Source organism: Typopeltis vanoorti, chromosome 14, assembly GCF_054136105.1.
Source record: "Typopeltis vanoorti isolate ZY-2024b chromosome 14, IOZ_Tvanoo_1.0, whole genome shotgun sequence".
Lineage (NCBI taxonomy): Eukaryota > Metazoa > Arthropoda > Arachnida > Uropygi > Thelyphonidae > Typopeltis > Typopeltis vanoorti.
Window position 1 is genome coordinate 70572039 of NC_143562.1, and position 26753 is coordinate 70598791.

At 33.8% G+C, this 26753-nt stretch overlaps 1 protein-coding gene across 1 annotated transcript in view; it reads right to left on the reverse strand.

Moving 5' to 3' along the window:
- Nucleotides 1-26146, reverse strand: part of LOC150099596 (uncharacterized) — a 43655-nt gene extending 17509 nt beyond the window's left edge. Inside the window, exon 1 of the mRNA XM_090403469.1 lies at nucleotides 26083-26146. Coding sequence (XP_090259595.1) covers nucleotides 26083-26146 — 64 coding nt within the window. The remainder of the gene's footprint in view (nucleotides 1-26082) is intronic.
- Nucleotides 26147-26753: the final 607 nt, after the last annotated feature.

Here is a 26753-nt window from a genome sequence, read left to right on the forward strand (position 1 = left end):
AAACATGTAAACACATAAAAATATACTATAAATTATAAGAAAAACTATTATTTAAAAACATTAAAAAAATTACTATAATTTTTAGAGTAGTTCAAAATATTAGAATATTCCAAATGTGACTGCGCTACTGACTCTTGTGCCAGGAATCGTTTGAGCATGGATTTAAGTTAATCATTCGCTAAAAATAGGTCGAGCGAGTGACATATTGGAGACAAAGAAGTTTCGTATGGTGTCTCTGCAAAAAGAAGGTAAAAACTCAAACAGTTTATAGCTAAGAAATTGAAATGTTCTGAAGCAAACGTGAATAGAGAATTGAGAGAGTATTATCGTAACCGGAGTTTTCAAAATAATCGTTGCAATTGCAGTCGGAAGGTAATACGAGAGGAGATGAGATGAGAGGCGATTGAAGAATATCGCGTAAAAAGGAGATATAAAGAACTAGGTGTGAATATTTCTAAATCTATGACGTTGAGACGACATCACAAAATGGATTTTAAATCGCGTGTGCCTAAGACCAAGCCGCTCATGACTTCAAAGCAAAAGACAGCTAGTGTGCGATGGTGTAATCTAAGACTGTTGTGGAGTCAAGAGGACTTGACAAAGGTATTTTTTTAGCGATTATATTATGTGTTTGTGTGTCCATGGCCATCAAGCGATGAAAGTTTGGCGTTTTAAGAAGAAGCATCGGATAAAGAATGCATGGAAGGTTCGGTAAAATTTGCAACTGCTGTCATGGTATGGGCTTTATATGACCGCAAAGGGTACAGGTAGGCTGTGAATTGTGTACGAAAGAGTCAATTACAAAGTGTACCAAGAAATTCTTGAGCACTTTATTTTACTGACATCGGAAGGTTTATATTGTAGTTTCCTTTCTTCAGCAAGATTCAGCTTCTTGTCACACTTCCAAGACCACTACAAGATGGTTCATATAAAGCTAAATCAATGTAATTCTTTGAATTTAAACCCCATTGATAATTTTTATATAATTATGAAGAAATGACTCCAAGAAGTTGCCACGACAGGAAAAAAGGTAATTGTTTCTAGTCTGCAGACCACATGGGAATATTTAAAAAAAGAAAAAAAAAAGACTGTGAACCACTAGTAAATTTTATTCCCAACCGTTTACGAACGGTTATAACAGCTAAGCAAGAAGCAACAAAATAATAATTATAATGTTGTTTGCCTTTGTCTGTAATTTTTGTTCATAAATTTTCGCATTATTCTAATATTTTGAACTAAAATTATTCTAATTTTGTGAATGTTTTTAAATAAAAGATTTCTTATAATTTTTATTATGCTTTATGTTTTTCAGTGGTTTATCTAATCCACAAAGAACGTAGATATAGATGATGGTAATTCATATTTGGTAGTAATTATTTTTATGCAATAAATTAGAACTGCAAACCATTTAACACATTTTCTTTGATTATTCTATTTTTATTTTTAATATTTATATTTATTTTTATTTTTTGATTTGGAAGTCTATAAACCAGACATCAGCCCATTTATCTGTATTAATGGATAACATATTTAAATTAAAAAAAAAATGCATTTTTGATACAGGTTGAAACTGCTATTTCTCACAGTTCAAATGTGAAGACAAGTGTTCGGACATGTTTGGGACAGACAGAAAGTTTTTAAGTAACGGTTGGCTTGCATCAAGGATCAGCATTAAGTCCGTTTCTGTTTAATATTGTGATGGAGGTGGTAACAGAGGAAGTGAGAGAAGATGCACCTTGGACAATGTTGTATGCAGATGACACCTTGCTGTGTGTAGATTCAAGAGAAGAAGCGGAAACTAAACTGGAAAGATGGAGAAACGTACTGGAAGACAGAGGTATGAGACTGAGCAGAAATAAGACAGAGTATATGTGTTGCGCAGTGGGCGGTGGCCAGGAGACAGATCTGGAGCTGGAAGGAAATGTAATCAGGAAGGTGAGAGACTTTAGATATTTAGATTCAACAGTGGAAGAAGATGGAGGAGCTGAGAAGGAAGTGGGATGCAGGATACAAGCGGGTTGGAGGAACTGGAGGGAGATGGCTGGAGTGTTATGCGATAAGAGGGTGCCGATCAATCTGAAAGGCATTATTTATAGGACAGTAGTGAGGCTAGCTATGACATATGCTATAGAAACTGTGGCCCTGAGGAAAAATAACAATAGCAGGATGGAAGTAGCAGAGATGAGAATGCTTAGGTGGATGTGCGGTGTGACCAGAAAAGATCATCTGAGAAATGACTATGTCAGGGGAACAGTGAAAGTTACGAACTTAGGAGCGAAAATACAGGAGCCAAGGTTGAGATGGTTTGGTCATGTGATGAGGAGGGAGGACGAATATGTGGGAAGAAGGGTCATACAGATGGATGTGCAAGGAAGGTGGAAGCGTGGGCGGCCAAAGAAGAGTTGGAGGGAGCTGGTAGAAGAGGACTTGAAGATGAAGAACTTGGATGTGGTGAGAGCCCAAGACAGGAAGGTGTGGAGGAGACTCATAACAAACAGTGACCTCACTTAAGTGGGAGAAGCTGCAGAAGAAGAAGAAGAAGATCCTAATTTTTGGATGGCAATCTCGAAGGATACAATTCCACGTTTAATATTCAGTACTGATATAGTCAGCCTTTCTATCAAATTATGAGGCTTTTTCTCCTCATATATTTAGAATGTAGTAGTGCGGTGCGGATTATTCAGAAGGCGTTTTGGTTAACCGAAATTAATGAATTGCATTATGATACCTCTTGCGACGACCTGGATATGTTTGCTAATATTCTACAAAGAGTGAGACTTCAGCGTTACTTTCTGCTACTGAAAGTTGACTATCGACATCAATTCAATTCTGTACGTTTTAGGAGTGCAGAAGAGAATTGAAGATGCTCTGTCACTAGTACGAACTTGAAATACATCAGTCTGCTTTTTTGCAGGAAGTTAGCAAACTTGTCACAGTGGATTGGAGCTATCGGAAATGTTATCCAATCATTAAGGATACGCTAACCACTGGGCCAGCCATGTGGTTAGCGTAACCGTATCCGCTTTCCACACAAAAGGTTGCGGTTCGAATCCCACCGTGGGCATAGGTGTTTGTGATTGTCTTTGGAAATACTAGTGGTGGTGGTCAGCGGTAGATGGCGTTGGTATAGTTAAGGTCAGTTGGTGGATTCAGTGGCGGAGACAGAGTTGTACAGCAGGTGCCCTCCCTCGATGAGCATTTGGACTCCCTGGGGGGTGTCTAATAATAATACTTATCGATATCATTGTCAGCTTCGTGAGAAGAGAATCGATTAATGAAACCAACTTATGGGATCTGATTTTTTCGTTGACCAGTATGAACTTTCCTAGGCTTTTGCTGTCATTTATTTCCAAATAAACTCACATTAGCCAAAGCAAGTGGAGATTTTCCACACCTGTAAATTGAGATTTTTAACCCACTACTCAATAATTCAAATCAAGAAAATCTCATCCTTTCATGTCTTTATAACTTGAAAATTGCTATACTGTAACTGGCTCTAAGGCTTAACAGTGATCAAGTGATAATAATCACATTCCTTTGTGTGTGTGTGTGTGTGTGTGTGTGTGTGTGTGTGTGTGTGTGTGTGTGTGTGTGTGTGTGTGTGTGTGTGTGTGTGTGTGTGTGTGTGTGTGTGTGCCTGTGCGCCTTTCTTAAGAAAGTGAAATTTCATGAAAAAATTGCACTGCATTTCTTCCATTGATTATTTATTTTAGTTGATTCTGTGGGAAATGTGTTACTTTAGATTTGAAATGAATTCTTTGAGAGAATTGAATTTCAAGCATATTGCCGGTAAAGAGCGATCAATGTTTTACTAGCTTGGATTAAAAATAAAATCATAGTGTACTTAAATTTTTTGTATGTGGTTCGTCACATTAGTATATATGTACTTAATTATAAATATATAACTAAATAAATTTAGTTTCTGTAAGGTTAAGCGAAATTACTGTAGCTGCTGTTACTTCAAAATATATATCGACCACTAGTGTAATACAAGAAGTAATACAGCTGCACTAATAGAGAAAGAAAGCTTAATAAAAAGTACGTTTTATATTTAGTCCTTTCAAATATTTTCACAGGTGATGTTCATTGTTGCTACTTGTTTTCCAATCTTTTAGTTTATTCAGGCAATTATTCTCAAAAGGTAAAAACAAAATTCACAAACAAGTCTACGTGACTTTTGTTTTAAATTACCTGAAAATATTTCGTAGCTCATCCTTTCTCCATATACACGTAAGCAATTATAAAAGTAACTAGTTTTTTCAGCGTATATAGTTAACTACCCACATACAGGGTGTTCGGGATAAATTTGCCCGTTTCGTAAGGAAAAAGAAAATCTTCTTTGTATCTATTAAATTTAATGAATTGACAAAAAACATTACAGGCAGAGTTAATTACAATACTATCAACAAGATTTACTCAAAATAACCACCATTAGCATCGATCACAGCTTCAATCCTGCTTCGGAACCTCGAACAAGCTGATGCTACAGTCTCCCTGGGAAGGGCCGCAAAAACTGTTTTAATTTTATCCATTAACTAGGCTTTTGTATTACTGGAAGTGCGATTGGTGTCTTTTTTTCAACTGCGCCCCATACAAAATAATCCATGGGGTTAAGGTCTGGGGAGTTTGGAGGCCAAACATTTGGACTGGTGAAGTCGTAGAAATTTTCAGACAACCATTTTTGACTTTTCCCAGAGGTGTGGCAAGGGGCCGAATCCTGCTGCCATACATACGGCCTACCATTGGCTACCCTTGTTATCCAGGGCTTGACTACAGTTAGCAACTCCACGAACAAAGCCCGAATTCCAATGCCAGGGTTCTTCAACACCTGTTCCTGCAGATTTGCGAGGAATTCTGCTGTACGAACGCAATCAGATCGCCTGCTAGGGATCTTTCTTCTTGCTACATCCTCGTAGTCACCATTGCAAGTCTCTAGTTCATGCCTGATTGTTTTTACTGTATTCAGGGAGCATTGGGCAGCAGTCGTAATATCCTTATTTTGATGGCGGGCACGAATCATCATGATACAAGTTATTCTCTTCCATGATTCAGGTGGGTTCCAGCTATCCATCCTTTCTGACATCTTGTATATGAATGAAGAAGGGTCCAAACTTTTAAATGAAGAGAAGTGTGTGTTAATACATGTAACTTACGGAAAAATATAATTAATTATAAATATGTCAAATTTATCCCGAACACCCTGTATTTCATTTACATATTTTCCCCTTTCTGGTAAGCAAAAAAGAAATATATTTCATGAATCATTATTTGTGCTTTGGTGCTTGGTGGACAAATATATATATATATATATATATATATATATATATATATATATATATATATATATATATATATATATATATATATATATTAGTTATTTTACTCCTAATCCTACGTAAGTAAACAGTTAAGTTTGCGCCTGAACGCAGTTCAAGTCCAAAGGTAGTGCAACTCATAGTAAAGGTGGGTAAGCTCTGATTACTATTCTTAGTATTATCCGTAATGTAAAGCAATGATAATTTATATTTATCTCTGGAGGAGATATAAATTTACATCTATATCTCCTACAGAGATTTTTATTAAAAATAAAAACACCTTGTTGTAACTTGTATAGGTAAAGTTGATAAGGCTCTGTATTACTAAAACCTTAGTATATTTATGCTCTAGCTACTCACTGAGGAGACCTAAAAAAAAGTTTGAAACCGGTGAGATTGCTAATTGCTAATATGAGTTCGCTCTCCTAAGGTTTTTGCCTTAAGGGAGTAATTTGATTCTCCGGGGAAAGTGTTTTCCAGAGCGACCCGGTGAAGGGCTTTGTCGATGAATGCTTTTCTTCGGAATTTGAGCGGTTCTGCTCGGTGGTGGTGGTGGGTGGAATACATTATGGGTAGTGACCCTACCCATAATGTATTGCAGTATACATCTCTTAGTGAGATATGCTTTACATTATGGAAAATACTAAGAATAGTGATCAGAGCTTTACCCACCTTTACTATGAGTTTCACCATCTTTAAACTTGAACTACGTTCAGGCGCAAACATAACTGGTTGGTTACTTGGGATTAGGAGTAAAATAACTAAGTTTATAAAATTACTTAGTATCGCTCATATACATTACCCAAGGTAAAAAACTAATTTATATATATATATAATATTCATCAAAATTTTTCATAAAAGATTATGAAAAGTTTTAAATAAAATATATATAGATGGAAAAATACCAATAGAATGGATTTGGACTGAACTTATTTATAATATTTCAAGTATTCCAATACAAGTATAGCCATATCTGTGTTTCAATATGGATATTAGAAAAAAAAAGGCTACTTACAGAGGTATTAGTTTATTGAATTCATGCTACAAAATAAATAGTAGAATACTTAATAAAAAACTGAAAATGACAGTGAAAAAATATTATAAGAATTCAAAATGGATTTATAAAAGGAATCTCTACAATTAATGCATCTTTCTGTTTAAAACTACTTATAGAAAAAAAGTATGAGGTTGTGGATGCGCGTGGGGAGTCTATAATGAAAATTAAATATACATTGAAAAGAAATTACTGTGTGCGTTTTTTCTTATAATTTTGGTGTGTAAAATTATAGCAATTTAGAATGATGAACCTTGACCTTGAGGTAGTGTTATCCTTTTTTCCTTGCCACTGCAGTAATACTTGGATTGTGTTATAATTAAGAACGAGATATTTTCTTCTCAATAGAAATATCAAGGAAAGTAAGGTACACCATTTCGCGTAAGTTTTTCCTATGGTCCTATTTTGAAGACAGTTTTACATTGCATATATGCGATACTTTAAGTAATAGTAATGTTTTATGTTAAATATCTCTTTATTATCTATGAAATAGACATAGTGTACAATTCAGAAAATAATGTTAAAATTTCTAAAATGAAGCGGAATTGACCTCTCACTACATGTCTTGCACAGTAAAAAATTCAAATATTAGAATAATTCATGCGTACATATTAATAATAACGATTACATTAGTAGTTGATTTGCATAATGTTATACGATACAGTTTAAAATTCATTTTTCGATAGTTATATAGTTATAAATAGGGTGATATATGTGGACTGAGACAAAAATATTATTATGATATTCACATAGAGAGTTAAGTAAATGTAGCTAGGGTTGAATTCATTGTCGCAATATGGTAGAGGGAAAATGATCGGTAGATCATATCGTTCAAGGTAAAGTGTCCGGAAAGTTAATTGTAGTTGTGAGATTATAGTTCGGATTTATAATCCGATCGTCTTCGCACATAAATTAGGCATATGCTATTATTATTATTATTATTATTATTATTATTATTATTATTATTATTATTTTGTATTAGAGAAGAATGGAAGTGCCTAAACTGTAGAGAGAACAAAGAAACGCCGCCACCCACGTCACAATTGATTACACCGGAGACAGAATCGGACGATGAACTGAACAGACAACAAAATACCGGTGAGTCTGATAATTTGAATTCCGTAAATTTATTGCAAGAAAAAGGTTTAGAAAATATAAAAGCCAGCTTGGTAGATCTTGTCCAAGAACTATTTCATAAACAGAATAAAGAAATAACAAAAATATTAACGAATATGAAGAGTTTGTTAAATTTAATAATTCAAAAGTGGAAAAATTCTTACAAACGGTAAAAGACATTAAAACCAGCATTAACGCATTAACTGACAGTCAGCACAAATTGATAAAAGACACTTCGGAACTCCGTCAAGAACTTAATTCCCTGAAACTATAATACGAAGTTTTAAACCAACAACAACATAAAGAAGACCTTGTCATAAGTCGTCTTCCAGAAACCGAATCCACAGAAAATATCAGAGACGTAGTTTTAAAGTTAGGCCATGCAATTGACATCCCCCTAGAGCATAATGATATTCAAACCATAAATCGGTTTCCCAGGAAGAACAGAAAACAAGGCTTGCCACGACCTACACCAGTCATAGTTCGTCTGACAAGCAAGGCTACAAGAGATGACCTCATAAAACCCAGCAGACTGAACAAACCAGTAGTCAAGGATTTAAATTTTTTTAAATAACGAAAGCTATGATGCGTTCATAATTAGAAGAAACACACGCATAAACCACAGTGAAAATTATTTAATTGTAAATATTTCATCCTAAGTATCTTAGGACATCATCAGTACAGTATTTAAACAAAATTAGGAATAACATACAGTTAGGGCGCATGATTACAATAGAATCTCATGAAACGTGCATAACGTGCTAAAGTAGTACAAAAAAAAAGTTAATTATTTAACACAATTTTGTATGATAATTTCCCATACTTTAGGAATAGTAAGAATGTCGTTGCGGTTTAGGTTTGGACTGTGTAGTAGGGCTTCAGAACTTTCTTTGTATAAACGTTCATGTTTAAATAAAGATCTATGTAAAAGTTTAGCCTTTTCCCAATGGATCCTATGGTTTGGATTTTCAATTCCGTGTTGAGAGAGTCCAGATTTCTGCAGTTTAAAAAGACAAATGTGGTCTTGATATTCCCAGATGCATTTCTGAACAGACCTACCTGTCTGTCCAAAGTAAGATAATTTGCATGAGCATGGAATCTCATAAACACCAGGTAACATCAAGGGTAAGAATTTGTCCTTAGGAGAAGGTAATAAGTTGTAAATTTGGTTGATAGGTTTGTAAGTAGTGGCAAAATTGTATTTCTTCATAATTTTAGAAAGACATTCTGAGATGCTCATCATCCATCTCAGAAATCTGGCATTATTAAATCACTAGTTTCCAGAGCACACAAATTCTGCTCCTCTGAAGAATCTTTAAACCAGGAATTAGAAGTTATCAAAAATACAGCCATCCTAAATAGATATAATCCCAAAACAACTCAAAAAATCATCAGTCACTTCTGCATACATCAAACCAGACAGGAAGAAGTGCATAGGATTCCCATACCTTACGTTAAAGGCATCTCAGAACGACTTTCTAAAATTATGAAGAAATACAATTTTGCCACTACTTACAAACCTATCAACCAAATTTACAACTTATTACCTTCTCCTAAGGAAAAATTCTCACCCTTGATGTTACCTGGTGTTTATGAGATTCCATTCTCATGCAAATTATCTTACTTTGGACAGACAGGTAGGTCTGTTCAGAAACGAATCTCGGAACATCAAGACCACATTCGTCTTTTTAAACCGCAGAATTCTGGCCTCTCTCAACACGGAATTGAAAATCCAAACCATAGGATCCATTGGGAAAAGGCTAAACTTTTACATTGATCTTTATTTAAACATCAACGTTTATACAAAGAAAGTTCTGAAGCCCTACTACACAGACTAAACCTAAACCGCAACGACGTTCTTACTATTCCTAAAGTATGGGAAATTATCATACAAAATTGTGTTAAATAATTAACCTATTTTTTTTTTGTACTACTTTAGTATGTTATGCACGTTTCATGAGATTCTATTGTAATCAAGCGCCCTAACTGTATGTTATTCCTAATTTTGTTTAAATACTGTACTGATGATGTCCTAAGATACTTAGGATGAAATATTTACAATTAAATAATTTTCACTGTGGTTTATACGTGTGTTTCTTCTAATTAAGTAAGGATTTAAATACATCGCAAGACAATACGCCAATCTTTCTATCTGAGTAATACACCTTTCAATCAGCATCTTTTGGACCATGCAAGAAAGAAAAAACAGAAAAAAATTATCAATTTTTATGGATCAATGACGGCAAAATATTCCTGAGAAAGTCACACACTTCAGAGTCTATACAAATTAAAAGCTCGGAAGATATAAACAGGTTGCAAGAGTGAAACAAAAGACTCCAACTTAGTTCAATAAGAAGATCTCAACACAACAAAAATGAATGTGAACCATCAGATGGATGTAATTACACCAGAATACATCAGTAATTGTACTTTGGAATCGTTTGATGCATGGAAACAAAACACAGTACAAGCGAGAGGTCTCTCAATCTTGCATATTAACATCAGAAGCATCCGAAAACATTGGTTATTGTTACAGGCTTATCTGAGGAATTACATTGATATTATTGACATATAATGGTTCTTACAGAAGTATCCATAACTAATGACGAAGCGACTGCTTTCCAATTTCCAGGCTTCCAACAACATAGATCATGCCGCCAAACAAAAAGAGGGGGTGGAATATTAATATTTATCAAACAAAAATTAATAGCAAAAGTTTGAGCATGCTGAAACCCTTTGCCTCGAAATCACTAATACCACTAATACACAGCATCCCATAATACTAAATGCTATTTACAGGCCACCAAACCCAAACATGATAAAATTCTTGAACGAACTCAATTGCTGGCTTTCAAGCCAAGAAATATGCTCAACCGAACACTTAACGATAATTGGCTACATAAACATAAATATTGCAAACGAAAACCAGAACAACACTGTACAATACCTAGACACACTATCAGTGTATAATCTAATACCAACAATAACATCATGTACTAGAGAAGAAATATTCGGAAATACTATCACTGACTCCTGTCTAGATCATATAAACGTCCGAGCAAAACCAAATAGTTACACGGCATCAGTCATAAAGTGCAAAGTAGCAGACCATTACTTCACCGCTCTAAACCTGCACACCAAGACAATATCCATGCAATGTCCCACAGAATAAAAGCGACAGCAAACAATAATAGACAAAGAAATAGTCAACCACGAAATAAGAAAAACAAACTGGGAACACCTGACATCAGATTCAGCAGATATCTTATACAACAACATTAAACTCACACTGGAAGAAATATATAAGAAAGCTACAAAGAAAGTCCGAATTCGATGAAAAACAATACAAAATCCTTGGATAACACAAAACTTAATCCTAGAAATACACAGAGAGGACGCTTTATGGAAAAAATAAATGCGATATCCAAATAACACAGCTTTAAAAACTGAATATAAGATAACAAGGAATCGCCTTACAACACAAATCAGAAATGCAAAAAGGAAGCTACTACAGAGACAAACTAACCTCCGCACAAAACAACATGAAACAAACCTGGCATCTGATTAATGAGATGCTAGATTCTGTTCCCAACACCACTGCCTCCGAAACCATAAAACACATCTTCATAAAAGACGCAAAACCTATCCAACAACTAGCAAATGACTTTGCTAGTTGTTGGATAGGTTTTGCAAAAAAAAAAAAAAAAGGATAGCAAACAATCAATACTTTGCAGACTCCATCCAAGAACTTCACAGAAATATTCCCCCAATCACAAAACGAGACCATCCACTTGGACCGCGATCAAAACAGACATTATGGTTCCCAACCATAAAAGAAGCAGAACTTCTCTCAGCAATACATCAAATCAAACCAAACAAAGGCCCAGGAATAGATTGTATCAGATCTAAAGATATAAAGCAACATGCAACTAGTTTAAGTCCAATCCTACTAAAACTAATAAATAAAATATTTAAAACAGGACAGATACCAAGTATGCTAAAGACCGCCATAATTACACCCATATACAAACAAGGAAAAAGGAATTTAATCAGCAATTACAGACCCATAGCAACATTACCAATTATCGATCAAATTATGGAGCGGATCATACTGAAGAAACTCACAGCATACACTGAGATCTTTCATATTATCCCCAAAACACAAAATGGCTTTCAGAAAAATAAGGGAACAACATCTCTCTTGGAAGACTTTACAGACGTAATTAATACCGCCTTAGACAAAAACAAAATTGCCATACTAGTGTTTATTGATGTAACTAAAGCATTCGATACACTTGCACATCAAACCTTGATAGGAAAGCTCAGGCATGTTGGAATAGACGGGCTTCTTCACAGGTGGTTTACAAACTACCTTCAAAATAGAAAGCATATCACACGTACTGGGTCACACCGAAGCGGAGAGCTACCAGTAACCTCTGGAGTACCACAGGGAGCTGTACTCTCCCCAACTCTATTTAACATATACACGCACGATATTAATCAGCTACCATTCAAAGGTAAGATATTCAAATACGCAGACGATACAGCAATAATATCCATCCATAACAACGCAAGCATAGCCCAAACAAATATGCAACATGACATAAATCTGATCATACACTGGCTCACGAAAAACTCCATACACCTAAACTAAGAAAAGACAAAATTAATGATATTCAAAAATCCACTGACTCGACCAGTTGATAACAAATATATAACCACCCAACATCCACTTTCCAACATACAAAACACACAGAACAGCAAAACCACTACAATCATTCAGGTTGAAATAATACGATACCTTGGAGTTTACTTCGATGCAGATATGAACTGGAATAGCCACATAAACCATCTACACAACAAACTCCGAACAATAAGTGGCAAACATTGCAGGTTAAAAGACATAGTTCCCATACGCCTAAAAACACTAATATACAAAGCACTATGCCAAAATATACTACGGTACGCTATAACAACCTATGCTTTCTGAGCACCCTACAAATTAAATAGATTAATGTCGCTACAATACAAAATGACAAAACTGATCTTTTGGGAACAAAGAGAAAATCACGACCTTATAAACATTGCAATGTCAGAACACAAAATACTGACAGCAAAACATTTATGTCACTATGCAGCCTTGCTAAAACATTATTTCGATGCCAACTACAGGACAGTCAGAAATTTTACCGTATAACTAGACCTCAAACTAATTATATCACATATAAACACAATAATCACCACGGAAAGGCCCGCGAAACTTCTACATCCCAGACATGATAAACAAATTACCTTCTGAATACAGAAACCTTACAAACTACAATAGCCTGAAAAGAGCTCTGAGGACATACTACGAACAAGAAACAAGCACCCAAAATACCATACAAACTTAATGAAACACAATATATTCATTCAAGCTTCCAGTTCAGCGATGCATCAATGCATTCCAAGTCATTGTGCGTGCGTGGGTGTATGTGTGAGTGCGCGCGCTCGCGAATTTCTCAATCACAGATTTCGCAGCTTCCCAACACAGCAAAAAAAACAACAAAAAAAAACAATTCATAATATTCAACTGGTGTAATACTCAGATAAGCTTACACATAAGCTTCGAGGATGAAAGCAAAGAAATTAGTTCTCATCCAAGATGTATCATATGTAACCAAATGCATGTAATGTATCTATCACATGAAAACCAATGTATGTAACGTATGTATTATATGTAAACCAATGTACGTAATGTAAGTAACACATGTAAACAAATGCAAGTAATGTATAATATGTAATCAAATGTATGTAATGTATATATAACTGTAACAAATGTATGAAATGTAATAAAAAAAATTCTTTTAAATGTAAATCATGAGTTTACACCGTATGTTTGTGAGAAAAGGAAACATAATATTTAGATTGCATATGTGAAAATACTGTTGTATAATCACACCTTTTCAAACTTGAAAAAAAAAATAGAAACTACAGCATGTAATATAATACGACTTATGTAACTCTGAGCAATATAATTGTAAATTATTATTATGATTGTTATTTAAAATTAAAAAAAAACTGTTATCAGCATTACTATTTAAATCTCATTATATGTAGCATAAAGCGCTGAACCTTGTAAAATAATATACTGAATAGATGATCTTTGTACATATGTAAATATTTGAAAGAACAATAAAAATAAATAAAAATAAAAATAAATTTAAAAAATTTTTTAAAAAGTTAAAAAAATTATTATTATTATTTTATTTTGTTGGTGTTATGCTGTTTATGTGAATATGTTCTTCGTCTGCAGTCTGCTGATGTAGTCAAATAGTGTTGTGTAGCCTTTAATTGTACCGATGTGTTGTACTAATTTTACTTGTCCACTTCGATAGTTCTTGTTTGAATGTTCGATAACTCATTATGTTTCTTATGCCGTATGGAAGATTATACGACAATGTAAGTCTCAGATGTTCCCTCATAGTTCTATATTTATTGTTCAATTGTGTTCTATTGTAGAGATTCTTGGTAAACCTCACAATGCTGTAAGTCTATAGGGTAGCATTAATCATAAGTATATTTTTAATATGATTACGTAGTGTCGTATATCTGATGAGCTTAAACTTTTTTCTGAGACTATTAAAGATTTTTTCAGGGTTTTGTGAGCATTGGCTCTCCAAAGCACCACGGAAGTGATCCTTTCGTGCAACTCTTCTAATTTGGAGAGGTGACTGGTTGCTCTGTTCGAAAAGACTGTTATTACTCATGTTAATATTGTTTCAGAGACGCTGTGAATTTTTAGTGTTCATTGGTAGCATATCGATGTGAATGGCTAGGTATTTAGCATGCATTATGGTGTAGGTAAAAGGCGATTGTTTTTATTGATAATGCAGTGATGCTTGTGACTATGTAGTGTAATTAGTAGTGGATGTAGGATTCTTGGATTAAGAATTATTTACATTTGGGTTTTGGTATAGTCATTATGATTATAAACTCTTATGAAAATATCTCGTTAATTCATTAGGTTTTTGCTGATATATCTGACTCTGTATGGGAAGATTGTGACATCATTCAAGTATATGCCAAAAAGTGTGATTAATAATCTTGCGATTTGGGAGCCTCAAAGTTCGATTTCTATTACTTTATGATAAAAATCGAATCTGTTATTTTATATGAATACTTATTGATAGGTAATTGCTGAATCAGAATGTAGTCTTCTGCGAATTTCAAAGGAATGTAATTTGCAAAGTAATATTTTCTGTTCGATTTTGTCCATTGCCTTTTATTAGATCTAGCAGTATGCATGTACAGATTTTTTTTTAAATCGAAAGCTTTGTATATTTTCTTAATTTCAATTAAATATGGAATTTTTCAATTTATGGTGGATGGGGAAAGGACGAGAAGGCATCCTTGGAAGCTGAGAATGAAGACCGCTAGGAAGGGAATGAAGGCTAGATTTTTCTCTCACAGGTTGGTGCGTGATTGGAATGGATTTCTATTGGATGTTGAGAGTGCAAGCAGTGTGAATGAATTCAAGAATAAGTATGATAGCTGGTGGGTGTAGTATGTGATCTCCCTCGATGAGTCTCTGACTCCCTCGAGTTCTCTCTTAATAATAATAATAATAATAATAATAATAATAATAATAATAATAACAACAATAATGTTTTTAAACATTTTATTATGTCTCAGCTAAATTACATACATATAAAAATAATAATACAGAGTATTTACATATATACAATAAAGTATACTATTACATTTTCTGTTCAGAACAAAATGTAGAGTGCAGTGAATTTTTTAAAATATAAATGTACATAATTTTTTTAATATCAATATAATTGCTTATTATTATACAGCCTATTTACATATACACATTTTTTTAATATCAGTATCTTCTTTATTGTTATACACCTTACTGACAGTTTTATTACATAATCTGCTGTCTTTGATTATGGGGATTACGTGTAGATGAGTGAGGCGTGTAAATCCCACCTACTTCGAATCTTGGGTTTGCTTTTATGAAGAGAGTGGGATTAACCTTCACTATTTATGAAGTTGTTACTGTTTATGTATGGGATGTAGGTTTTGGATGCTGGTGATTTGTCATGTCTATATTATTGTTAATGGTACTGTATATTAACTTTGTTGGTATATTTTCCAGAGTTCGTGTTTTACTTACTTAATCCTCTTCACTTAACCTGGGAGCATAGGCCTCCCACCACCATTTTCCACCGGACTGTTTTTTGCTTCTGCTTTTATTTGGTTGCATGTTTTATTAATATTTGGTATTTCTTTCAGTATTGTTCTTTTCCATGTTTCTCTTGGCCTTCCTCGTCTTGTTTTACCCTGTTGGTTCCAATCTAGAGCCTGTTTTACTATTATTTTATCTTCTTTCCTCAACATGTCCTAATCATCTCCATTTCCTTTCATGTATCTGCTGCAACATGAGTTTCTGGTTTGTTCTCTGCCATAGTTCTTCGTTTGATATTTGTTTTGGCCAATTATTCCCAGTATCATTCTTAACCACTTGTTTAGGAAGACTTGTTTAACATCCAAGTTTCTGATCCATACATTAGTATTGCCTTTACATTTGAGTTAAATATTCTCATTTCAGTTTTTATAGACAAATTCTTGTTTTTCCGAATATTTCTAAGTTGGTTGAAATTTGAATAACCCAGCTGTTTCCTTCTATTTATATCTTCAGTAGTTCCTCCTTTTATTTATACTATTGAACCAAGGTATATGAATTGTTCTACTTCTTTAAGCGGTATTTCTTCTATTGTTATTTGTTTATTTTGCTTTGCATTTATTTTCATTAACATTGTTTTATTTTTATTTATACTAAGTTTTATTTATACTTGTAGAAACAGCCAAAAAAGACCAACATTTTTGGCTGTTTCTGCAAGTGCTGTTGTTTTTTGTTCTATATGTTGGTGCTTCTGTGAAAGTAAGCAGATATCATCTGCAAAATCTAGATCGTGGAGTTGGTTTTAAAGTAACCATTGTAATATTGTATTTCCATGAGATACTTTTCTCATCACCCATTCTACGACAATTAAAAACATAGTATGGGAGAGTATACAACCTTTTCTTACACCTGTCTTTGTTTTAAATGGTTCTGATAGGGTATTTCCATGTATTACTTTAATTTCAAAATCTTCATACATTTGTTTAATTATTCATTATTTTTTCTGGGAGTCCATAATTTCTAAGTAATTTCCATAGGGAAGATCCGTTTATACTGTCGAAAGTTTGTTCAAAATCGATAAAATTTAAAAATAAGATTGCCTGTCAAATTTATATCTAATGATGCATTTTGTTCATTTAATTCTAGGCTCTTGTCACCATCAGTCATTTCTTGAAATTTCTCTGAGAAGAATTCCATCCATCTATTTATCTGTTCTTTTTCATTTAATAATAGTTTTCCTTTTTTATTGTATATTTGGACTATCCATTTGTTTCTTTTTCCACTTAATTTTCTTGTAATATCATACAATGTTCTAGTATCGTTTATATATACAACATCCTCTGCCTCTTGTCCTAGATTCTCTATGTATTTTCTTTTATCATTTCTTGCACTTCTTTTTATTTTTTTGTTAATTGTTCTATATCTTTCTGCTTGTTCTTGTTCAGCATTTTCGCCAACCTGTAACAGTTTCTCTTTTATTCTATCTCTCTCTCTCCTCTATTTTTAATTTGGTGTTTTCTGATATCCATTCCTTGTCCGTATTAGTTTGAAATCCCAATATCTTTTCTGATGTGCTTATTAGTATGTCTTTAATCTTAGTCCATTTTCCATCTATGATATCTCCTCTTTTTTCGAGTTTATCCTATTTATCCTGTAGAGTTGTTATAAATTTATTTCTAATCTCTTTATTTTCGAGTTTTTCAATTCTAAACCGCTTCATATTGTGCACTGTTTGTTTATTTTTAAATATTTTTACTTTCATGGTAACTGTTAGGAGAAAGTAATCTGAATATGCCTCGGCTCCTTTTTTAACTCTGACATCCAGGAGTGATTATATGGTCTAATTGGTCTATTTGGTTCTTTGTCTTTCTATCTGGTGCTATCCATCCGCTTGTGTATTTTTTATGTTGGAAGAGACTCCCTCCTATTACAAGCTGATTGAACATAAAAAAGTCTATAAGTAACTCTACATTTTCATTTATTTCTCCTTCTGCATACTTTCCCATAACAGTTTCTTTATTAGTATTATCATTTCCAACATTATCATTACCTTAGCATTAAAGTCTCCAATTATAAGTTGCATATCATTTTTATTTGTTGTTTCTATATTTCTCTGTAGCATGTTATAAAAATCATCCCATTTATTCAGTAGAGTTGGTGCATATATAGCATATATAGCAGTTATTGTGATGTTCTGCTTGCCTGCTTTAAATATAGCGTTTAGTATTCTTTCGGATATTGGGTTCCATTCCATTAGTGCACCATGAGCTTTCTTTTACGTCATTAGTGCAACTCCCTTTGTGTGGTCATTCGTATTTTGGTTCCCAGAGTAGATTGAGTAGTGGCCAGAGTTTAATTTGATTTTTCCAGTTCCTATCCATCTCGTTTCGCTTAATCCCAATATTTCTAGTCTGTATTTTTCTAGAACTCTCTAGACTTGGTATGTCTTCCCAGTTTCGAATATGGTTCTAACATTCCAACATCCCAGTCTAAGCTTGTCTTTTGGTAAGGTGTCTGTCACTTTCTTCCACACCTCTACTTCTCCAGAAGGGCTTTCACAGAGGTGCCTCGTGTTCATGGCAGTTCGTGTTCTATTTTCTTCATCCGGTATCACATTTTGGAAGGTTTCAGTTTGCATAGCAAAGATTTTTTTCTGAGACTGGGTTTCTAGCCCTGAGCTCAACCTACCCCATTTACACGGGCTTGCGACCGGCATGTCAAGTTTTCACTAAGCATGGCTGGGTTGTTCGTGTTTTAATGTTCTGTATTTATCTATGTGTTTTAAATTTCTTGGTATGTTGTTGAGTTGCGTGGGTATCTGATGTGATCTCACAAAAGAACCGTATGAATTGTTTGAAGGGTGTAGGGATGTAGAGAGTTGTTGTAGGTCGTGTTATATGATATGTATCTCTGTTGGTTCGATAGGTGATGTTGAAGTAATTCCTTGTTAATGTTATGTAGTGTTTCAGGTTTTTAATGCTCAGGATTCTGTGTCGCCATATGATGGTCGGATATTGGTTGTTCCGTATAAGGTGTCCAAATCACTGTTGACAGAATTTTCCTAAAAAAATGTTTTAGGCTTTTTCATAGCCGATTCCCGAGTTTGCCTACCTTTGGCGCAGACAAGTGGTTTTCTTTCATGGAAACTAAATTTAACTCTGCAAACTCAGAAAATCAACTAAAAAAATAAATGAGCTACCGATGATTGCGTGTGTACTTCAACACGTTGTACATTTGAGAACTCCAGACATCATAAAGAATACCTCTTTCGACTAGAGTGAGCAACAGATGCTATAGCACCTAAACCTTCGTGAATGGACAGTTTCCAGATCTACGGATTGGGAGACTTGCTCCTATTGAATGACTACTTAGATCATCAAATTTGCATCCCTCTAGATTTTACTGTATTTTTTTTTTTATTTATTTATTTGAAGCCTGTGTAGCTCAGTGGATGTGGCGTTTGCACACCACCGCACTTGGCCGCACGAAGGAAGACTTCATTTCGAGTCTAGTTGGCGACTAGAGGAAATTTTTCTAAGCCTTTTTTCTACCGGTTCCCGAGTTAGTCGATCTCTGGCACGGGCAAGCAGGTTTTTCCTCCCGGAAACTCGGGTTTTTCGTCCTGTAAACTCAAGAAAATCGGCCGTAGAACCCATATTATTTCAGACATTAAATATATTGTGTTAGGGTTAGGGACCACGAGATGGCGGCACATTTGAGCCGTCTCTCTTCGCTGCGTAACGCTTAATTAGTGATAGCTTTGGGCTATCTGTCTCTGATTGGGTACCAGTGGAGATTGAACTGCCCACTCAGTCTCCAAAAGTTAGATAGGGCTAAATGGCCTCGCCTACTCCCGTATACGGGAATAAAAAGGCGTTAGCTGATTTATTTATTTATTTATTTTATTTATTTATTTTTAAATACCAAAGACCAAGTTGTAGCTGTGCTCGGTGCCAGAGATACAAAACATCGAACTGTCTGGATATTTTTCAGTTCACCATAGATACAAAGATCCTGATTTCTTTCTACAGCTGTGTGGATTCCACCTATGCTACTAGTTTTTGAAATATATCATTTTAATATCGGCAGTCAATTCTGCCGAACTCGTTGTATTGGGAGGATCAAATAAGAATGAGTGTGCTTTACATGCTAGTAGTTTCCACTCAGCTCAGCACATGTGCATATAAGACTATCATGCAAATTTTCTTATTAGCTGCATTTCAGTTGATTTTTAACATTTTATCAAATCTGTTGGTCAATAAGATTTTAAATTGAGTTAAAAATGTTACTTTTTTATTTTTATTATTTTATTTCTTCAAAGCAGGCTAACCGGCCAGAAGAACACACGTAATATACAGACACAGGACGCTACAAGAATAAGGATTAACCACCTTATTCCGTCAGATTTAGTTTCGAACGCCTTTACAGCGAAGTGTGGGTCTACGCGTATGCACAAATCAGGAAGTTCAATTTTCATAACTTATTTAACGTTAAAATGAATTGCAATTTAAATATACTTTACTGCTGCTTAGATTCTTAAACTTAAAAATGTAAAACATATATTTTACATGAATTTAAACCATTTGACCGTTTGGATTTCTAAATTGGGGCTGAGAGGGATGAAATCGAACTTACTACTCTGAAATCTCTTTTGCCAGCAAGCGAATAGCTGGACAAAAGAATATTTTTATTTAATAAAAATAATTTTCTTAAAAATTTTTCCCCCATAACTAAAATACCGAAGAAAAATTAATATAACAAAATTAACTAATGTAGCGAATGTAAACTATTCTAATATAATAAATTAATTAATGTAACAAACAAAAATTAATGTAACAGATTATATATATTTTAAAAAATCAATGTTGTTTTTACTATTCTTCCAATTCTTATTATTTATTGACCTTCTTAAAAATGGTTCTCACACGAAAGAAATCTAAAAACAACGATACAGCACCACGGTTCACTATGTAACTCATATCACTTATTGGGACATAATCATAAAATATAGAGAGGATCTTGGGAAGTGCATTTTTTTTCATGACAAGTAGGAGTTTACATTATTTATCGTGCTCTGGCTATAAACCAATATAGGGTATTGTCAATGTGCAAAAAACATACCATAATGGATATATAACTTCTTAGATGTTTAGACGTTTATAAGTTACATTATGCCTTAAAAACAATAAATAATGAAATGATAACTAATAAATGAGATTCATATTTATGAATTTAGGGACACAAAACACACGTGTTGAAAAGATTATTTTACTGATTAATAATAAAATAATAACTTGAGGTTCGATTCCTGTGTTGAGGGGTCATCATCAGAAGGATACATGTGTATAAGAACCAATCTACATGCTGTTGCACTCTATACAGGTAAATTACATCTACGTCGTTAACTAATCTTTTTTCATGGCCTGCCCTCTAGTGATTAAAAAAAATAAAAAATAAAATAAAAAACTACAATAAACTCTGCTAAAGTACTAGGATTCTTCTGAAATTATACAGTTCATATTGGTATAAAAAAAAAAAACCTTGGAATGTGGAGGACCCATCTGCAACCTTCATAGCAACCACAAAGAAAAATCTCAATACACGAAGACTTGGTGAAGTTTTTTTTTTTTCCTGAACATTCAATAGCAACCTTACTGTACAAATCGAGAAGATAATCGTAATATAACAATATGAACTGTATAATTCCAGAAGAATCCTAGTACGTGAGGACTTTAGCAGAGTTTATTGTAGTTTTTTTTAATCACTAGAGGGCAGTCTAAGAAAAAAGATTAATTAACAACGTAGATGTAATTTACCTGTATAGAGAGTGCAACAGCATGTAGCATGGTTCTTATACACATGTATCCTTCTGATGATGACCTCAATACAGGGGTCGAAACGTCAAGTTATTTTATTATTAATCAGTAAAATAATCTTTTCAACACGTGTGTTTTGTGTCCCTAAATTCATAAATATGAATGCTGATCACCGTGTAACCTTAAAAGTAATAAATAAAATATTTATTAGTTATTATTGTCACAAATGATTGTTTTTTTAAATATTGTACTTGTTTAGTTAGAAAATATTCTGTAATTTACGCTTATCATTGAGAAATGAAATCAAACAAATAAAAGAATTTGATCAAGATATTTATCCTGCTACAGAAATGAGAAAATATTAGTAAAAAATGCTGCTGCTGTTGATGATGATATATTTAATTGCAACTTTATGATTTTCTAAGCTGAGTGAAGCTACTCTCGCGTTAAACATATCAGAAATTTGGAACTTAATTTGAACCGTAAAATAAATAATAATTATAATAATGATAATGATAATAATAAAAGTGGCAGGGATTTCCTGAGGCACTTAAGATGTTCTCCGAAATCTCCGAGGGAAAAACAAAACTATTTTGATATTCAGAAACTGTATATTATAATTTCGATTGTTGATTTTTTTTTGCTGAAATATCATTATCGAATTACTGGTAAGTTTCGATAACCCTCATGACTGCTGCAAAGGCTCGAAAAGTGGGCGATAGATGGCGTGTGTGAGTGGCACATCGTGTAGTGTGTAAAGTAGTGTAGAAGTAGGATTGTGTGGTGTGGAGTGCCCTGTTATTTGCTCTAATGGTTGTACCAAATGTTTTTTCTTCTAACATTTACCATAATTGCTCTGCCCATTTTTCATGTATTTCTACGTTGTCGAAGGTTATTTTCTTTAACTCTGTTTCTATTATGTTTCTGTAATTGTTTTGTATAGTTATATCTTTCAGTTTTGTTATGCTAATAATGTTGTTTAGCGTCTTTGGTTTGCTATTTTTAAATTTCGACTTAATTTTTGCAGCTAGTAATTCACGATCAGAATCAAAATCTGCTTTCTTTAGTGTTCTCACATTTTGGATAGAGAATTTCCAGTTATTTTTGATCAGAATGTAATCAATACAATTTTTAATCATACCATTTGGAGATGTCTATCGTGTATTTGCTGATGGTCTATAAAAAATTTCATTTTAATTTAATTATTATAATTCTTGGACCACGTGGTTCAAGAATTATAACATGTTTATAATTCTTGAATTACTGATTAATATTGCGACTCCCTCTCTGTGGATATTATCTTCCCTTCCTGAGTAAAATAGTTTTCCATTCTTCAAATTTACCACACCTTCTCATGACCAGTGTGTTTCGGTAATACCTATTATATTCCACTTAATCTTCTCTGGCTCTTTCTCCATCAATTTGGTCTTTCCTGGTTTAAGAAGAGTAGTCCTTATATTCAATGTTAGGAGGTGGATTATTTTTTGAGCTGACCACATAGCATATTTCTCAACTGGTACCTGTGATCTAAAAAAAAAACGGCTGCGTCTACTGCCCCGGACGTGTTAGCATTATCTTAGCTCTGTAATGATTCTCTATTCATAAGAGGTCTTGGCAATTTTAATACAGCCAGTTTGCCACTACTCTGGTGTATTTGTCTTCTCACTTTAGCTGGGAATGTTGGGAGAGAAGGCAGATTCCTTCTTCACGAGAAGAACGAAGTAAGATAGGAAAAGTTCATCCTTAGCCCTCGAATACTCTAATAGCATTGGGGGGGGGAAGAGTAACAATAAAAGAAAGAAGGAAATAACAGATGCATGATCCAGCTTCAGGTACCTATGGGTCGCCACTCCAGTACTCACTAAAGTGTACAGTTAGTTCACTGAAGTGATAACTTCAGTGAACTAACTGTAGTTCAGTGCTCACTGAACTACACTTCAGTGAGCACTTCAGTACTCACTAAAGTGTACAATTAGTTCCGTACTATAATGATTTTTTATTTTTTAAAAAATAGTATTTATTAGACAGACACACTAATTATTGTTTATAAAATAATCTGAGTCATTAAAATATTTAGTATTAATAAGTTACGTTGGTCGACTTATTAAGTTATGGATGTGAAACTTGGAACCTAAAGAAGCCTGACAGGAAAAGGATTCTCCAACCAACAGGCTACGGTATGAATCCTACTGTGGGCATAGCTGTTCGTGATTGATTTCAGGTGAAAGATGAATTTAATCTCCCAATGTAAGACAATTTTGAATAAGTTCCATGTTTAGTTTCTAAAGCAGTATTGTAAAAAACGAATGAAAATCAAAAATAAAATTAAAATTAAAGCAAAAATAATAATTAAAAAAATCCTTAGCTGCCTACCGTACTAATGTGTAGTCTTTCATGGATTTTTATGGGTTTTGTGTACATTCTTTCATGGATGGGAGACACATAAAAAAGATTTATCACCTATATGGAATGAATGGAGAAAGAAAATTTAATTTCTATATTCGTATTTTAAATATGGACTTTTTTCCCTCTGTACATGTATTTAGTTTATATACTTACTAGATAGTGATATTGAAATGCTGTCATCATATTAGTCCGGAGCATTTGTCTTTTCTTTCTTTCTTTTATCCTTTCTTTTTCTTTCTTTCCTTTTTTTGTTGAATAAAAATGTACGTATACGTGTATCAGATCTGGACATTCATTAATTCACCCTCTATATGAAATCATTTCCATGTCTTCGTGATAATATATCGGTACATGAATTCATGTTTTCAGGTTGGTTCTTGCTCAATCCAACAAAGGTATGTTAACTCTTTTAACCGTTTGTGTTGTTTAGTTGCTTAGTGGCTTGGTAGTTTGCATTATCTATGAAGGAAATTAAGCTATACGTCAATGTTGCATGTCCTGAGGATGATTTGTTTTTATGACCAAAGACGACCAAAATTTCCATACTAAAACTCAAGTCAGATTGCTAACTGAATTTTACTTTACTGACGTCCGGAAAAGTATTTGATCGGTGATATGTTTGATCGGTGATATGTCTGTCCAGTGACTAGCTATTGTCATAATGATGGAAAAGTTGGAATCTTTTGGCTTAGGTTTCTGAGCCACAAGATTCCAACTTTTGACTTTATTTGACTGTTTGATCCTTTTTGTATTGCACAGTGCATTCACATGTAGTAATTAAACGGATCATGTGGTCTGGGTTCAGTGTGAGTTGTAGTTGTCTTGGAAATAATAATTTTTTCTAGAACAATCGAAAGATGCCACGTATCGATCTATTTATCTTTTCTTCATGTTAGGCTGAATGATCTGTCAGAGCTAAGTAACATGATGACTCCCCCGAAACAACACAGAATCAGAACAGTATACAAACATTTAAACAAAGTTCCCAATTTCCTGAGACAAATCAAGGATTACCAGATCCTCTCTCTCTCTCTCTCTCTCGCTCTCTCTCTCTCTCCTTCCCAGGTGTCTACACCATCCCCTCTAGTGTGGAAATCAGTTGAAGTCAGGAGGTCAGAAAAAAAGGACATAAAAGCACATCCAGACCGGAGACAACTAAAACTCGGACTAGCACCACATGCCTTGGAGGAAGACCATTTCATCAAATAGAAGAAAGCCACGCAAAGTCACAAATCCCAGTTTAAATCAGATAGACTGTTACTAGAAGGGGGCACAAGTTCTACAGAACCCAGTTAACGATAAGAGAACACTGATGGTGTCGGCATTACTAATAGAAATTACCACGAAGACAGTCACTGTCTCTCTCCAAGCATGTGACAGTTCTGGAGGTCATTTTATTCCCTGTCTTCACTGACTGCGTATTGGTTAAAATGTTCTTATAATGCTATCTTGAACTAGTGAAACGTCGGCTTGTAAATAATTAAGCTTAGTCAGTAAATTATTATCCAATTAAGATTTCTTCATTGTGTCCCTCCCATTTCTGCGTAACCTATAGGAACACGAACAACAGCTACTCAAAACCCTTTTATAGTTGAACTACCGATCCACTAAATCTGCCCCTTTCAGTAATTTTTGTTTCATCTACCTCAGTTCTGTAGAATAGTCTTCCACATGAATTATTCCCTAAATTACAACCTCCAGCTCTTTAAGAAGAATATCAACAGATTATTTTGCTCTTGATCCCAGTTCACACTCGGCATTTATTTTCTACAGGCCTTGCGGCCTCTCGTGTGTGGGAGTGATATAAAAATATGATAAATTCATGCGCTATTTATTATTATGTTATCATTATTTAATTTATTAAAAATGATACGCATGTTTGCAATAAAGATTTCATTTTAGTAGAAAGCAACGAGCAAATTTTTTTCACGGGCGTACTTATTTTTCAAAACTACTAAATTTTGTAAAATATAAATCAAATAAAAATACTTCGCATATTTATTTATATACTAAATGTTGTATGACCTTAGCCACTCAGGACGGATTTTTTTTCTACTTTAATTAATTATATTATATATATGTATATAAAATTAAGAAAAATACAATATATATATATTATATTTTTCTTGATTTTTTTAGCTACTACGTATACTCCAAATAGCAAGAATTAAACAGAACGTCTTTTTAATTTCGTAAACTTACCTTTCATCAGAAGTAATGAAAACACACAGAAATGTAAATATCCATAGTCTTGCCACTTGGCCATGTCTAACATCCCAACAATAATAAACATTCTGCTATAACCCAAGCTTTTTTGCAGTTCTAACAGGTGGAAATTAGATGTCTAATCTACAGGTCGGCCAATAAAATTCAAAAGCTACTAAATAGTTAAATATCAAGCGCCGTTGTTATGGTAACCGCTCCACAAGTCGTGAGTGATGCCACCTGTTAAAGTAGTGTCATGTGTTTTTTTTTAGGATGATCCAATATTATAACATAATGAAAAACGTACGTAAAAGTTTTTTTTTACTGCATTCATATTTTTCTTCCTTCTTCCACATTAAGACTTTAATCTGTTACGTTTGCAAATCAAATACGTTTTGATTCATGGAACTCCTGTTGACCCTGTTAGCTTAAAATCGCGTGAAAACTGTTCACAAAATTCCTCTTGTCCCAGATAAGATTTGAATACCTATCCCTGTTTTAACAGTAGCTCATGACGGAAACCAGGAAAAAAATATCGCACATGTTTTTTATGTATATGTAAGGTATATGTATCTTACCCATTCTGATAGTATTACGTATATACCTGCACTGTAGTTCATAAAATGAATAGTTAAATAAATATATAATTCAAAATGCGAAAACAAATA